We start from the raw sequence: 14,093 nt of genomic DNA on the forward strand, positions 1-14,093 counted from the left end.
AATGCCACTGAAATTCACATTATTAAACCATTGAGGACAATAGTGTTCAGCTCAATGGGAGCAAGAGAAGAATCAGCAAGTATCCAAATGAGCTGAGTGCAGAACTGTCTCATTATCCTGGTTCTACAAAGTCTCCCTCTCTCTAATGAAGAGATACAGACACACTCAGTGAACAAGCATTAGGAGAGAGAGAGAGAGAGAGAGAGAGAGAGAGAGAGAGAGAGAGAGAGAGAGAGAGAGAGAGAGAGAGAGAGAGAGAGAGAGAGAGAGAGAGAGAGAGAGAGAGAGAGAGAGAGAGAGAGAGAGAGAGAGAGAGAGAGAGAGAGAGAGAGAGAGAGAGAGAGAGAGAGAGCTCTGAGGGAGTTACAGCTCATGAATCATCATTGCTCGTTGGACGTCTGGCCGAGTTGCCCAGTCTGCCCTTTGTGTGGCCTTGGCACACAGCGCCGAAGCCGAGCGCGCTGACCTTTAACCCCGTCATAAAAATGGCCTCTTCAGGGGCGTTGGCGGCTCGCCACCATGCTAATGAAGCCACCCATGAGCGTGTCAAGGAATGCGATATAAAAAAAACTCTTAACTATGAGCCTTTGTGAAACTGATACTGGTCTGCAGATTTACCAACACACGTTGTGCTTACATGCAAATATATGAGGACGATTATTCCGTGTGTGTGTGTGTGTGTGTGTGTAAATATGCATTTATGTCATATTTGCTTATTTTGTGTGTCTGTATGTCAGCGCCTGTATGAGGGGATTGGATTAAATATGTGTTTCTGCTGGCATTGAGTGTGCTTATGTGGTTGTGTGCCCTCCTTGATGACATGGGTGTGTGACATGCCCCGGGTTGTGTAGGTGGCGATACACTGCGGTCAGTATGTCACGCTGACGGGTCTCAGGGCCAAGAAGGGGTCGGATAATAGCCACACAATGACGTGCTTTATGGGTAATAACACTGATCATCCTCATCCGCTGCGTCCTCTGCCCCGAGACATTTAGGCTCATTGAATGTTAACTATCGCCACATTCCTGCAGTGCGTGTCCATTGTGCTGACTGTCTGACCATCTTCTCAACAGATTGAAAATGTGGACGCCTGCCTCAGTTTCCTGGATGCCAGAGGAGTGAATGTACAAGGGCTCTCAGCAGAAGGTAAGAGGAAATAAACAATATACAATTCAAGGGCCTGAATAAACTCCTAATTATATCAGTCAAGCAGCAGAAGCTCCCTCTTGTTCTCATCATTTCTAGAACAGGAACATTTATTTGGCTCCAGAAAAATTTTTGGGGATAGTTTTCCATTACTTCACGGTATCAAAAAAACTATTCTTAAGATGTACTATTTCATTTCACACCAATGGAATTCACCACGTTGGTATCATTGCAGCGGTGCTCAGTTTCCTCAGCCCCAGATTTCACTATGGCAGTGTAGGCAATCATTAGAGCATCAAAGTGGATTGTGGGAGGATAAAAACTGCAGAGAGGGATTCGCCTTCCTGCCATCAGGGTACATGGTTCATATGACAGCTGTGACACACGACAGGGTTCAAATTACTGCTAAATTCTAAACTATTTGCTAAATGATTTAGTTTCACAACTAATCTTGACTCAACATTCCCTGAAAGTTAGTAAATGAATCCAACTGTAGTTAGTTTTTTCACTACATGGAAAGAGCAGCTGTAAAAATCTTACTGGTGCATCCCAGCAAATGTGTTGTATTCAAACAAATCTTAAAATCACCAGAATTTCGATACGTAATTTTTGCCAGACACCAGTTAAATGTTAAAAATAAATTATTGCTTACGGATGGTTTACTTTTGTCAATCTTTTGAAACCGTACAATGCTAATAGTTCATAACCCTCCATATAGAAGAGTTAATGCATATGATTCACATAAATCACCTGTTGCTGTCCTCATACCACAAATTCATCCTTCTTGATTGAAACGTAAATGACTGCATCATCTGCAAAGAGGTGTTTCAAACAGGAGCATGTACAGTAGGTGAAAGAAAACTCACAATCAGTCCTTTCTGACGGGGTTTTCTTTGCTGTCTCAAGTTAGCACATCTCATTTACTCTAGCAATAAGTGTCTGCAGCTGTTGTTTAGGACCTGTGCTGACCCAGACCTCATGTTGGTCCTGCTCCCATTTAAACGTTATGGAGGTGAACGTGCCCTTGACCTCTCCAGCAGCAGAAAAAATCTGAGAGCCTGAAACACTGACCGACAGCTCTAAATCCTGTCGCCCCCAATGCAGCACTAAAAACAGCAAAGTGACTCACAAGGCCTGGAATTTCAAAGTGGGTCTGTAAATATATGGGCTATTGGGTTACTCTGTCCATCGCTGTTGCTGCTGCATTTCATCACTCCCTCCGCTCAGCCCATCTTTCCTCAGCCTCACTCGGGCCTTTACCAGCCTCGTTCTCAAGACTTCACAGTCAGTGTGCGATTGTGAGTAAAGTGAGATGGCTGTGTCTTCCCTCTCATGTCTCGAATCAGCTCAGAGGTCGCCAGATTTTGTTTGCTGGCATATGTTGCTTTTATTATGTTTTTACAAGGCTTGGAAATAAAAATGTGGAAGGGTCATAATGTGAGTACAGGAACCTAGAACTTATTTATTGTAAAAAAAAAAAAAAAACTCCATAGAAGTCTCCTTGCATCTCTCTGGTGGGAGGCTGTAAACTGAAGTACCGGAAAAACTCTTGTGTAGGAGTGTTGGTTCCCCCGCAGACGTTTCCGCGAAGGGACGTTATATACTATAATAAAAACAAGGCCTGTTTTTTTCCATAATGCTGGAGGGGCTTCAGAATATGATGGGAAAAAAATGATGGAAGACACTCCATAATTTTCACCTTAATATACACCATACATCTGGATATTAAGATGAAATTATTTCTTCAGACACTCATGGTCCCCAGATAATTAATCGTGATGACTGACCCCTGCCCTGGCTTTACCTTTAGCTTAACCGTGAGGTTGGCAATTGTTGTTTCAAGTTAAACGTCTTGACTACTATTGGCTGGATTACCGTACCATAAAAATCGGGCACAAACATTCATGCCCCCAATTTTAATAATTCTGCTAATCCCTTATTTTTCTATCTAGCACCATATATCTACTTAAACATTAGCATGTCAGCCTTTTCATTGTTAACATGTGTATAGCTCCACCACCCTGGTCGGGATGTGAAGAAAAAAACGCTCCACCTCCTCAAGTGAAATTCACATATGACCCGTTTATACAGAAATATATCAAAAGCAGCAAAGATTTTATGGCGTGAAATGTGATAATTATCCACAGGAAGTTCAGTCTGTCGTTTCAAAGCAGGTGTAAAGCCCTTAAACACACATTTCCTGCTGTTGCTAATGGGCTTCAGTGTGGGGTCTCCTACAGCGGGTCATTAAAGCTTCTTTCCAGTGCAGGCTCTCTGAAACTGAGATCTTAGCTGAGCACGCTCCTCTTGGTTGTAGCGGACAACCCACAGTACGACCTGCTCACCCTTGATCCCACTTGGTGATTATTCTTTTTTAAACAGGTCTGAATTCATTCGTCCACTTAAACACTCATGTGTGCTGTGTCAGCAGGAGGCTACCCACTTGTTCCCTTAGCAGAAGGTCAGGCCCGGGGCAGGCGCGAGGCTTAAAGTTAAGGTTTATTGTCATGTCTCTACTTCGTGGCTGCAAATGAGGGGCTGTAAAACTAAAAACCTAACAGGGAAACAATAGATCCAAATTGGGAGGCGAACAAAGGAATTAAAGGAATAAAACTTTCATGAAGGAGCTGAGAAAAAGAGAAAACCTGACTGGACATGTATTGTCTCTGGATTAAACCCAAGAACAGTTAATTAAATAGGTAAAACCAGAATATATAGTCCTTACGTGTCCACACGGTATTTGTCTTTAACATTGCATTGCTCGGCTGTGCCAGGACCTTTCCTTCACCTCCTCCAAATTGCCCTGTGACTCATCTAATAAGTAACCTGTCCAAATAAGAAGGAATGATTGAATGAAGCCATGTCGACCACTTAAAAGTCCTCCAAAAGCAGAGGCACATTTTCATTGAGTGCGAGCCAAGAAGAAACACTCTTCAAATCACTTCTACACCACTCCGGAGCGGCAAGAGTCCTCCGGCTTCCAGTGGATGAAAAGGCTGAGTTTGAAAATGTCTAATGGCCGATTTTCCGAGATTTAACTTCTTTCAAAACTCCCAGACACTTGAAAAAAAAGTGTTTCTCCAAGATCATTCTGGAAGGAAGAGTCGTTGATGGGGTTTGTGCCTGGCGCAAGTGAGAGAGCCCGAGATTCTTTCTGACACTTTGGACATGACATACACCTTTTAAGGAACCCCTATGCACCTGCCTCTTCATGTAGTTATCCTGTCACTGGATGGATTAACTTTTTTAGCTCCACACTGAACAAAAAATCTAAAGACGGTGAAAAGCTTCAGTGATAATTAAATTCAGAAATATTAAGACCAGCCGGGAATAAAAACAATTACGCTTCTGTCAAAAACACTGACAAATATTTGACGTTTCTATGAAATGAGGAATCTATTTTGAATTTACTGATCATTTAACCCTTTCTAATGTTTCTATACAAATAAACAGAACAAGGTAGTTCTTGAAATCCCTGTTCAGTATAACCTCGGTGCAGGTCTACACTTTGCAAAGCTTTCAAAGGCATACAACACATAAATGGGCTGTTCTCTAGCTGACCCTGACCTGGAAGGCAGCTTTCCTTCGGGGACCAATTGTATTGTCTTGTCCTCATGAGTGTAATCTTTATTAATTTGAACAGTTTCAGTCCAGAGCAGCCCTTTGGTTGGCTGATTCTGCAGCGTTGTCTCTCTGCACCACAGAAAACACTGCTGTTCAGAGCCTCTCTGAGGTCCGGTATAAATTACCACCTCTGGGTGTTAGAAAATGGAAAACAACCCTCAAGAGATTAATCTTCTCCAACATCCCCATTCCCCAAACAGCCCGGCCATAGATGACTCTAGGAGAATGCTTGAGCCTCGCCAGATTGAAAAATGGAGCAAAAAGCCCTGCGTCAGCCGCTGCCATCCTTCCTGTGCCTCAGCGTGCCAGCTCCCACTGAGGGGTTTGATATGAAAAGTCCATTTCACAAATGGGTGCTTTAGCCTCTGTGATCAATTTTTCCTACTCTGTGGTGTGACTGCTGAATCCCATCACGGCTGTGTGTGCAGGAGTCTCTGAGAGACACATTTGTTTGAGTTTTGTCTCAGATGAACCCGGGAACTGTTGAGGATAAGTCCAACACTCAAAACAAAGTTACCAGCGATTAAGGAACTTTCTTGCTCCTGCCAGCACAGCACATTTAAAAGTTAACTTCATCTGCAGGGCTGGAGCTTCTTGGAGATGTGATACCCGAACATGAATATAAACATGAATGTAATTCAATCTGGTTCATTTTCACTATCAAATTATTTGGTTTATTGCATTTCGTCCTATTATTGTCCTCTATCTGTGCTGTTGTTTTCTAGTTTGTTTCATTTCAGCTGCACTTTAAATAGAGAAATGCAACTCAGCTGCTTTTGTTTATCCTTTTTGTGTCTCACCCCTTTAAATACAAATGCACAATATTTTTTTCAATTCGGTCGATGTGCAACCACAACGCCTGCAAATACACATCAGTTCCTCATATCATTGCAAAAGCAGAAGTGTAAAATTATGATCCAGTTTTATATGTTTGGCTGTTTTGCCTCAGTCCTGCCCTCATAACCAAGAACCCGAGCTGATCTCCTCCATCGGCCAGCTGCGGGTTAGCTCATGTAGAGCAGATGCTTTAGTCTGAACACACAACAACTGTTTGTTCTCGTCAGATTAAGTGTTTCTTCATGCAGAATATAATTAAATGACTTCACATTAAATGCCAGAACACTGAATATTATATAATGTGTATCCATTTCTACACTAAGCCAGTGTATAATTGCTCTTATAAAACTGTTACGCTTCTTGCACAACAGCTGTACTTGAGCTTTATCCCCAGATGATTTCTTACAGTAGGATACACAATAAATGGTCTTTTAACAGAGAGGACACTGCTTTAGATCTCAACAAACAAAAAAAAAAGGATTATTGTTTTCCAGGAAAATTACCGGGGGTGTTGTGTGGATTTATAGGACAGTGTTTAAAACATTTTCTTTTGTCCATGGTGTGTCCCTCCAGAGATCAGGAATGGCAACCTAAAGAGCATCCTGGGCCTCTTCTTCATCCTGTCACGCTACAAGCAGCAGCAGCAGCAGCAGCAGCAGTACTACCAGTCCCTGGTGGAGCTCAGCCAGCAGTCCAGCAGCACCGCAACGTCCGCCAGCACCCACAAGACACAAGAGATGCAGTCCAGGTATGGTTCCACGTATACAAGTTTATATATGTGACGGCTTGGGGCCTTGGGGCTTGGGTCTGATTTTAGGCAGAGGTACTCTAGAGGTCAGGGAGGAAAACTGATGTCACTGGTTTGAATTAGTTTACCAATAATTTTTCCGGATGCATGCTAGTGGTCGACTGGTTTATTGCTTTTGGAGCCTTAATTGGGTCCAGTCAGAGCTGTTGTAAACAGGATATTGATGGATATGACCGTCTTTCAGTTTAAATAAATAACAGCCTTCACGGAAAGAGGTTCCTCATTAAAAGCTCAAAGGGATTTTGCTGCGTCAGCTTTTTTAAAAGTATTTTTAATGCATCCCTTGCGTTATGCTTATTCCCACTTTGGTTGAGGGATAAATTAAAGGATTAAAACCACACTTATCGTGATTGTCCATCATATATTAAGCTACACCCTCTGTCTGGAGGTCACACGATCTAACTACCAGCATCGTAAAAATGTAATTTGTAAAAAAATACACAAATTTAACAGATTAAACAAATTAGACATTTGTTACTGAGCTTTAGAGATGCTGGTGGATAGACTTCCACACACCTTGGTGGAAGGACGGGACATGGGCCAAGAAATAACCATTTGAGTTTGGCACAGAGACAGAATTTTTGGAATCTCTTACTTTAACAATGTGCGAGTTCATCACTTTCCCAGGGAATATCAATGAATGAAAATCAATGAATCTTGCTGAAATAAATCAGGCATATTTGATGGACTGATATTACTGGGTGTACGCAGGTTGGTGCAGATCCAAGTAAAGATCGAGTGAACTTAAATGCAGCTTTATAAGGGGGCTGTTTGGCCTTGCTGGAGCCTTGCGTGCTTTATTGAGTGCCAATCTACTGAGTATAAAGCTCATGTTTATTTATCTTTATAAAGATAGGCCTGAGAGCAGCATCTAAAGGAAGGCCTGACATACCGCACATTAGCAGCATTCCCCCTCACTAGGTCAAGTTACAGCTCTGTTTGGCCGTGCTGTGTGTGTGTGTGTGTGTGTGTGTGTGTGTGTGTGTGTGTGTGTGTGTGTGTGTGTGTGTGTGTGTGTGTGTGTGTGTGTGCACGTGCAAATCACCGCAATAAGAACAGATAGTCTCAGCGCTTGCGTGGACAGTATCTAAGTAAGATGATATCGTCGAGAGCTTTAGCCTTTCTCTGTTTGGACGGGCTAGGAAATGTTGGCCGCGCAGTCAGTGTGTCACACGCATGTGTGTGTACGGGTGGGAGGGTCATTAGGGCCACAGCTGCCTCCCATTCCCACCCTCCTCCCCTCCCACCCCCAACACAACAGGTGGGGAACACGCTCACACACATACACACCCACACAAAACAGCATTTTGCCAAGCACACCGCTGCATCAGTCTAGCCCAGCAAAAATGCCATACGATACAGACACGCACACACACACACACACACACACACACACACACACACACACACACACACACACAGACACACATTACGCCTTTCCAGTAGCTATACTTTTTACCTATAAAAAGTCATACAAGGATGCATCTGGGGCACATTTAAGTAACCAATTCACAAGGGGACATCTCTGTGAAGTGGCTCTGTTAATTTTCAAAAAGACCCTGTGCCCTCTCTGTCCACTGCTCCAGTAATGTGTCACTGCCCTGGGCTGATAAGTTAATCACCTCGGAGGCCATAGTTAAGGTCAGAGAATCCATCCATGTCTGTCAGTGATTAAATAAGCCATTAATCTGTGACTTTTTTGCAGACGTCTGGTCTGTTCTCTCCCAAAATGTTTGGAAAACTGTGAAAACCTGATTTGATCATTTTAAACTGGGGGAAATTATGGGAAAATGTCTCTACTATGATCACACTAATTGGATGAAGAAGAGTCACACAGGCTCTTTCCACAGCCAGTAATATCTCACTGTCCTGGGGGACCACTGAAAGAGTAGCCACTGTAACAATGTTAATGTTTTTTATAAGCCATCAACCTGCCGATGAGAAAACATGAATGTGTGCATGTGTGTGTGCATGTGTGTGTGTATAATGGAGTGATTTTCCACCGCGTGTAGCATCTCATGCTCTACTTGAAGTTGCTATCAAAACACAGGAAACTAATATCCACTTGTTTTTATGTGAAGCTCCTACATATCTGTACATTGTGTGTTTTATGTAGAAACGTTCAGAACTACTTGACCTCCTGAATGGAACTAACTCCCTGTTAGGGTTTCATTAAAAACTCATGCTGTGCAGTCAGACATCTAAACCCTTAGGGCTTCATATTGAATTCTGTGGTGAATCTTTTATAAAAAGAGCACAGGCAATTTATATTTTAATGCAGTCAAAAAAATAGATAGTTTTCCTGTTGATATTTTGCTCATTGTAAATAATATATCAATTCATATATAATTTCTTTCAATGTGGAATTTAAGTTCAGTGTGTCTTAAAGCATTATGGTCTGTTGGAACTGATGCATTTCAGAGCTGTATTAGATACAGACAAATGAATGCAAGGCACATAAATGTCAAACAATGTTGCTCATAAACTGCATCATAAATCAGTGGATGTATCTCACTTGTTGTGTCTAGACTCTATGAAATTGAGTTTCTATAAAGAATACACCACAGCACAAATTGAGGGAAGTCAAACATTGAAGTCTGCTGTCTTGTACAATGCCACTTAATATTATATTAAAAGATTTGTAAGGTGCTTTTGTTTGAGGCTTCATGGCTCAAACAAAGCAGGCTCCTCTTCTGTATTAACCATGATTCAAAACACTGAGATGTAATTTAATATATTGATATAAATCTTTTCTTATTCTATTTTTCCACCAAGATGAATTCCTGTAAGCTCCAGTTAACCCTGAACATTAAACATGTCTGAGTAACTTTTTTAAATATAAGAGAAGCCAGAAGAAAAAAGCTTTTTTAAATAATCAAATAACTTTCTCACAGATTAACACAGACAGAGAAGGATGTTCTCACACACTGTCACACTTCAACACATTCGGACTACTGCACAGCTCCAGTTGTGGTATGGGGAGCTTTCTATAGATAGCACCTGCTGGTCCTACTGGTGTCTCTGGGTAAGGGATTGGGATGAGTGCGACTGTGTGTTTCCAAGGGGAACTCCCCATTGGACAGATCGCGACAGGCCGGAGCCACGGGAGGTTTACAGAGCTCTAGAAGGCAGGGGGGCCCGGGCCTAGCAGGGCGCCACACACCCTCCCTCTTTAACTCAGCATGTCCCGGGGTGAACAAGTTGACCCCCTGGTCCGGCGCTCCTCGCGCCTGCCCACCGCCGTGTCTCGCGACAGGAAGAGCCGTTTGCCTTATGAGAGAGCCAACAGCCTCATCAAGCCTGACTCGTCTCCAAGGTACAAGTCACACTTGAGCAGTGGGCCTGAGTGGTAGCATCCAGGGGAGGCAGTTTGGATTATTTTGGAAATCTCATGGTGCTAGGAGGAGAATGGATTAGTGTCAGTGGCATCATGAACTGGTAATTGGTTTGGTTCTACTTGTGCTGTTTATCATTTTAGTTTGTCTTGAGAGACGGCCATTCATCATGGAATAATGCTTTTATTGCTTTAGCTCTTAGTATAAGATGCTAACTGCTGATAGACATGAGTTTATGGTTTTTCTCATAAAACACTTTAAAACACCGATTTTGGTTGAATTAATGTATTAGTCCTGCCAACAGCTTGTTTGACGAGTGACTGTGAGATGTTTAATTCCACATATATGTTAAACTAAAACCTCTGTTAGTTGAGAAGAACTTTTACTTTCTTGCAACTTAGCCTCAACTGTAAAATGCTTTGATATTAATTTGTCAAAAGATCCGTGAACACTCATGTTGGTTGTTTGATTTGAAGGGTAAAGACTTATTTTGAAACTCAGGTTGAAGCTGACACAGTGGTAATTGTGCTATTTGTATTTTGAAAGAGTTATTTGTAACTGCCCACCAGGAACACATCCCTTACTAAACTAAATTCAATGTTATTGATGGTGGACAAAATCCACAGTCCTTGTTCTGTGTGGAGGTAATTTCGATTTTCATCTGATGCTCCATGATGTTACAGCAGCCTGAGTAGAGACACATCAAGCAGGTGTCTTCCAAGTCTTCTTCAATCTGAGTAGTAGCAGAGAGAAGAACGCAAACACTGTCAATTTGCAACATACCTTGAATAAACATCTCAGTGCCTTTAATAGGTTCAGCCACATTGTACACTTGAAATTGACTGTTGCTTTAAAAGGAGACTACTTGTTGATCAGGAATTGCCTGATTACAACAGTCTACAGTAGATAGGACCACATTGGATGGATCCCCCCGCTGGATGTGAAGGTCAAATGACACACCCATAGCTGGCTTGCTCGAGTGCCCGAACCCTCGCCATTTTGGATCTTAGACCCATCAGTGTGCGTCTGACCTTAGAGCCGAGGCCACAGTCAGGCTGAAACTGAAATTACTCTCATTTGTTGGTACAGCCATTGTGTCTAGGACTGTTAAATGGAGGCTGCGTTGATGTATGTTGTATTTGATCAAAAGTGAAATACTCTGACCCAACCTCTTTTCCACCACCACCACCAATACCACCCTATCCCCTTTCCCTTCTCCTGGATCCTGCCTTCATGTGTGGCGGTGTCTCTTCTTTCCACATTGGAAAGATCTTAAAAGCTGTGGGTTGGACTCTCTACCACTACTTTCATGTTTCATTGAATTTTCATTGAGTTGGAGGTAGTGGGGGGAGGTCAGGTGGGTTTTATGGTGGAAAAATGGGCCTCAAAGTAACCCTGATTGTTTTGAAACTATCATTTACAAGTGTTGGTTGCCACTACATGACCTGCACTGCCTTATTATAGATCTCTGCAGCCTTTGTTGCTGCTTGTTCCTCTCTGCTTATAACGTTACAGCCCCACTATAGATATTAACAATAAGAGTGAAGAAAGAAAACAGAAGGATTACTCGGTAAGGAATGTGATGCACGTACAAAAGCGCAACTGTTTTTCCATCAAAATGCCGAAAAGGCATTTCAGAGTGCGGCTGGCTCCATTACTCTCTGTCACAGCTTGTCCCCTCTATGTGCTGAGTGCTATTTATGGTATTTAATAAAGCACAAAAATACTACAGGGAGCTGAAATGGGGTATGGGTTCCGAGGGGGGAACACATTTAGTTGCCAGACACCATTAGCCGATGTGTCATGTGTCATATAGTTCGTTAATAACATGATCCGAAATTGCTTGCTGCTATAATAGGAAACTGCCCTGAACTCACTTCCTCTTGGTTCTTCTGTCTGCTGTGGCGCTCGTTAGTATAACATAACATCATGAAAACCTGCAAGGTCAATTAGAAAGGTACAATGACACGGCAACTCATCATAGGTGGTTTAAAAGGGAAGTTAATTGCCCACAGAGAAAGACATAAATAGTGAAAATGTGTGTTTGTGTGTTTGCTGATCTGTAGCACTTGGGAGAATCAGGAGACCTAAAGACACTGTAGACAACTAATTAAACCCATTAAGCTTCCTTAAGGCGCCTGCGATGGGCTTTGTGACTCTACTTGATTATTAGATTCATGCTGCCTTTAACTTACAATGGTAATGAAGTGGGAAGTTTACACAGTATAATCTGCGTTCAAGTGTATAAATCATTGGATCGTTTCTGCTCGGCAATGGCTAAAGGGTAATATTAATATTACTGTCAATGTCTAGAAGTTGCAAAGGTCTAGCAAGCAAGTAACGTGATACAGAATATGCACATGCAAAACAAAAAAAGGAAAAGGTTAGGTTGTTGGTAATATCAAAAAATGTCCTATGGTGTATTAAACGCTATCGGACTAAATTTTCATTAGATTAAGCAACATGTAAAGAAAAATGTACTTCTATACCTCACAATTTCTGAACTCTGAGCTTGTAGAATAGGGTTCAGATTTAGGTACCAGATCATGAAAACATACATGCGTTTATTTATTAATGTTTTATAACAATATGTTGAGTTTTCAATATAATACAAAAGTACATGGCACATAACATTAAAAAAATATATGTATAAAATTTGCTGTTGCTAATTTACCAAGTCCATTATTTTCATTTAAATACTTGCTTGCTTATATACATACATAATGAAAAAGTATTTGAAGTTAAACCAATTGTAAATAACAATTTAGACCACACACACAAGAGAACGGACAAAAAAGACAACTCCCCACATACACTCTCAGGAGGTTCTATACAACAGACAACTTTAGAATTCCTTCTACTTATCTCATATACACCAGGGATTCAACAGAATCCCATTGCAGAAGTTATAATTATATTTCCCAAGACTTGTCCAACATAGGAGATAAATCCCTATTCCTACGATAATTAAGAAATGGGCAGGGTGCGATTATACAGACTGTATTCGTGAACATTGGTAAACCCTATTAAAATGCAGCATTATTCAGTATAATCATTGAAATTCCATCAGCAAGGCCTAAAGCCTATGTCCCAGTCTTGGACTTACAACACATCTGCATTAAAGGAAATGATGCTAGAATAAGGAGCTGCCCAAATATGAATCAGGATGAGATTTTGAGATACTGAGATTAGTCTAATACTGAACCCTAGTCCCCAAAATATAGTGTGTGTCCATTCCTTTATGAAGAATATGCTCATATAACTAAAACATACATTTATGTAGATATATAAGTTGCTTGAATCGTTTGCTTGTATCGTTGGCTCTTTAGAAGTCTGTGTGCTGGAAGCATTGTATTTACTTTTGGAGGACGTCAGCTGAACACACCAAATTGTCTGATTTCCAAACTTGCCAGCATTTGTTTATGTTAATAGTTCTTGCAACGTGGAGGAAGTGGGACGTGATGCCTGCAGTGCGTCACTCCGACCGACCAGTATGGGTTGTTTATTGTCTCCATCCACTTTCACTCACCAACGTCAAGCCGGCAGCCCACAACCTGCAGAACAGAGAACCAGTTGTTCCTCTGTTTGTCAGAGAGGAAGAGCGTCTAAACAGGCGGCTGGTGTTTGGTGCTTCCTCTGGGCTGAGGCACGGCTCCTCTGCTCTGCTCTCTGTGAGCTGAGGACACTTTAAAGATGGTTCCACTGCCCAGCTTCTTCTCTGTGGCTCCTTCTTCGAGAGGAGCTCAGTGGAAACCCCACGTCTCTGTCTCGGTTCAGCCTGTGGAAGGTACGAGTTTAACTCTGCAACTAGCTGGAAGTCATTTCTCTCTGTGAAGTCTTTATTCTTAATGGGTCAGGACGAACAGTTATTTCATTGCTGTTGGGACTTTGTGTGTGTGGGGGGGGGGAATTTGTCGGACATTGATTAAGTTAGCTGAAAATATGACTGTGCATTTAAGCTAACGTGATATGAATGAATTAAATTGCTATTGAAAGTCAACCTTCTCGTGAGGTTCTTTATTATTATTTTTTATTATTCATTGATTATTCTGTGAAATTTGTTTGTGTAATCCTTTAAAAATGAATTAACTGCAGCTACATTTTCAAATTGACACTAGCTAACCTATGCTAACGAAGGACTTTAGCATAGATTACCTGAGCTTGCTAATATTCAGCCAAAAATATACAGTATTTTGGTTAAACCTATATTTAGCTTCCATTTAAATTAGTGCTGTCAGTTAAACGCGTTATTAACGGCGTTAACGCAAACCTATTTTAACGCCGTCAATTTTTTTCTCGCAAGATTAACGCAGAGCTGCCAACTCTCACGCTTTCGCCGTGTG

General features: G+C 41.7%; 1 protein-coding gene across 3 annotated transcripts in view; it reads left to right on the top strand.

Moving 5' to 3' along the window:
- nav3 (neuron navigator 3) overlaps nucleotides 1–14,093 on the top strand; it is a 182,978-nt gene that overhangs the window by 74,849 nt on the left and 94,036 nt on the right. For 2 of the 3 annotated variants that reach the window (XM_053414866.1, XM_053414867.1), the window contains exons 4-5: nucleotides 1,074–1,146; nucleotides 6,181–6,355. In XM_053414866.1, coding sequence (XP_053270841.1) covers nucleotides 1,074–1,146; nucleotides 6,181–6,355 — 248 coding nt within the window. Of the gene's footprint in view, nucleotides 1–1,073; nucleotides 1,147–6,180; nucleotides 6,356–13,285; nucleotides 13,538–14,093 lie in introns of those variants that run through there. The other variant, XM_053414868.1, reaches the window with a different exon arrangement.

This window comes from Pleuronectes platessa, chromosome 22, assembly GCF_947347685.1.
Source record: "Pleuronectes platessa chromosome 22, fPlePla1.1, whole genome shotgun sequence".
NCBI classification, from domain to species: domain Eukaryota; kingdom Metazoa; phylum Chordata; class Actinopteri; order Pleuronectiformes; family Pleuronectidae; genus Pleuronectes; species Pleuronectes platessa.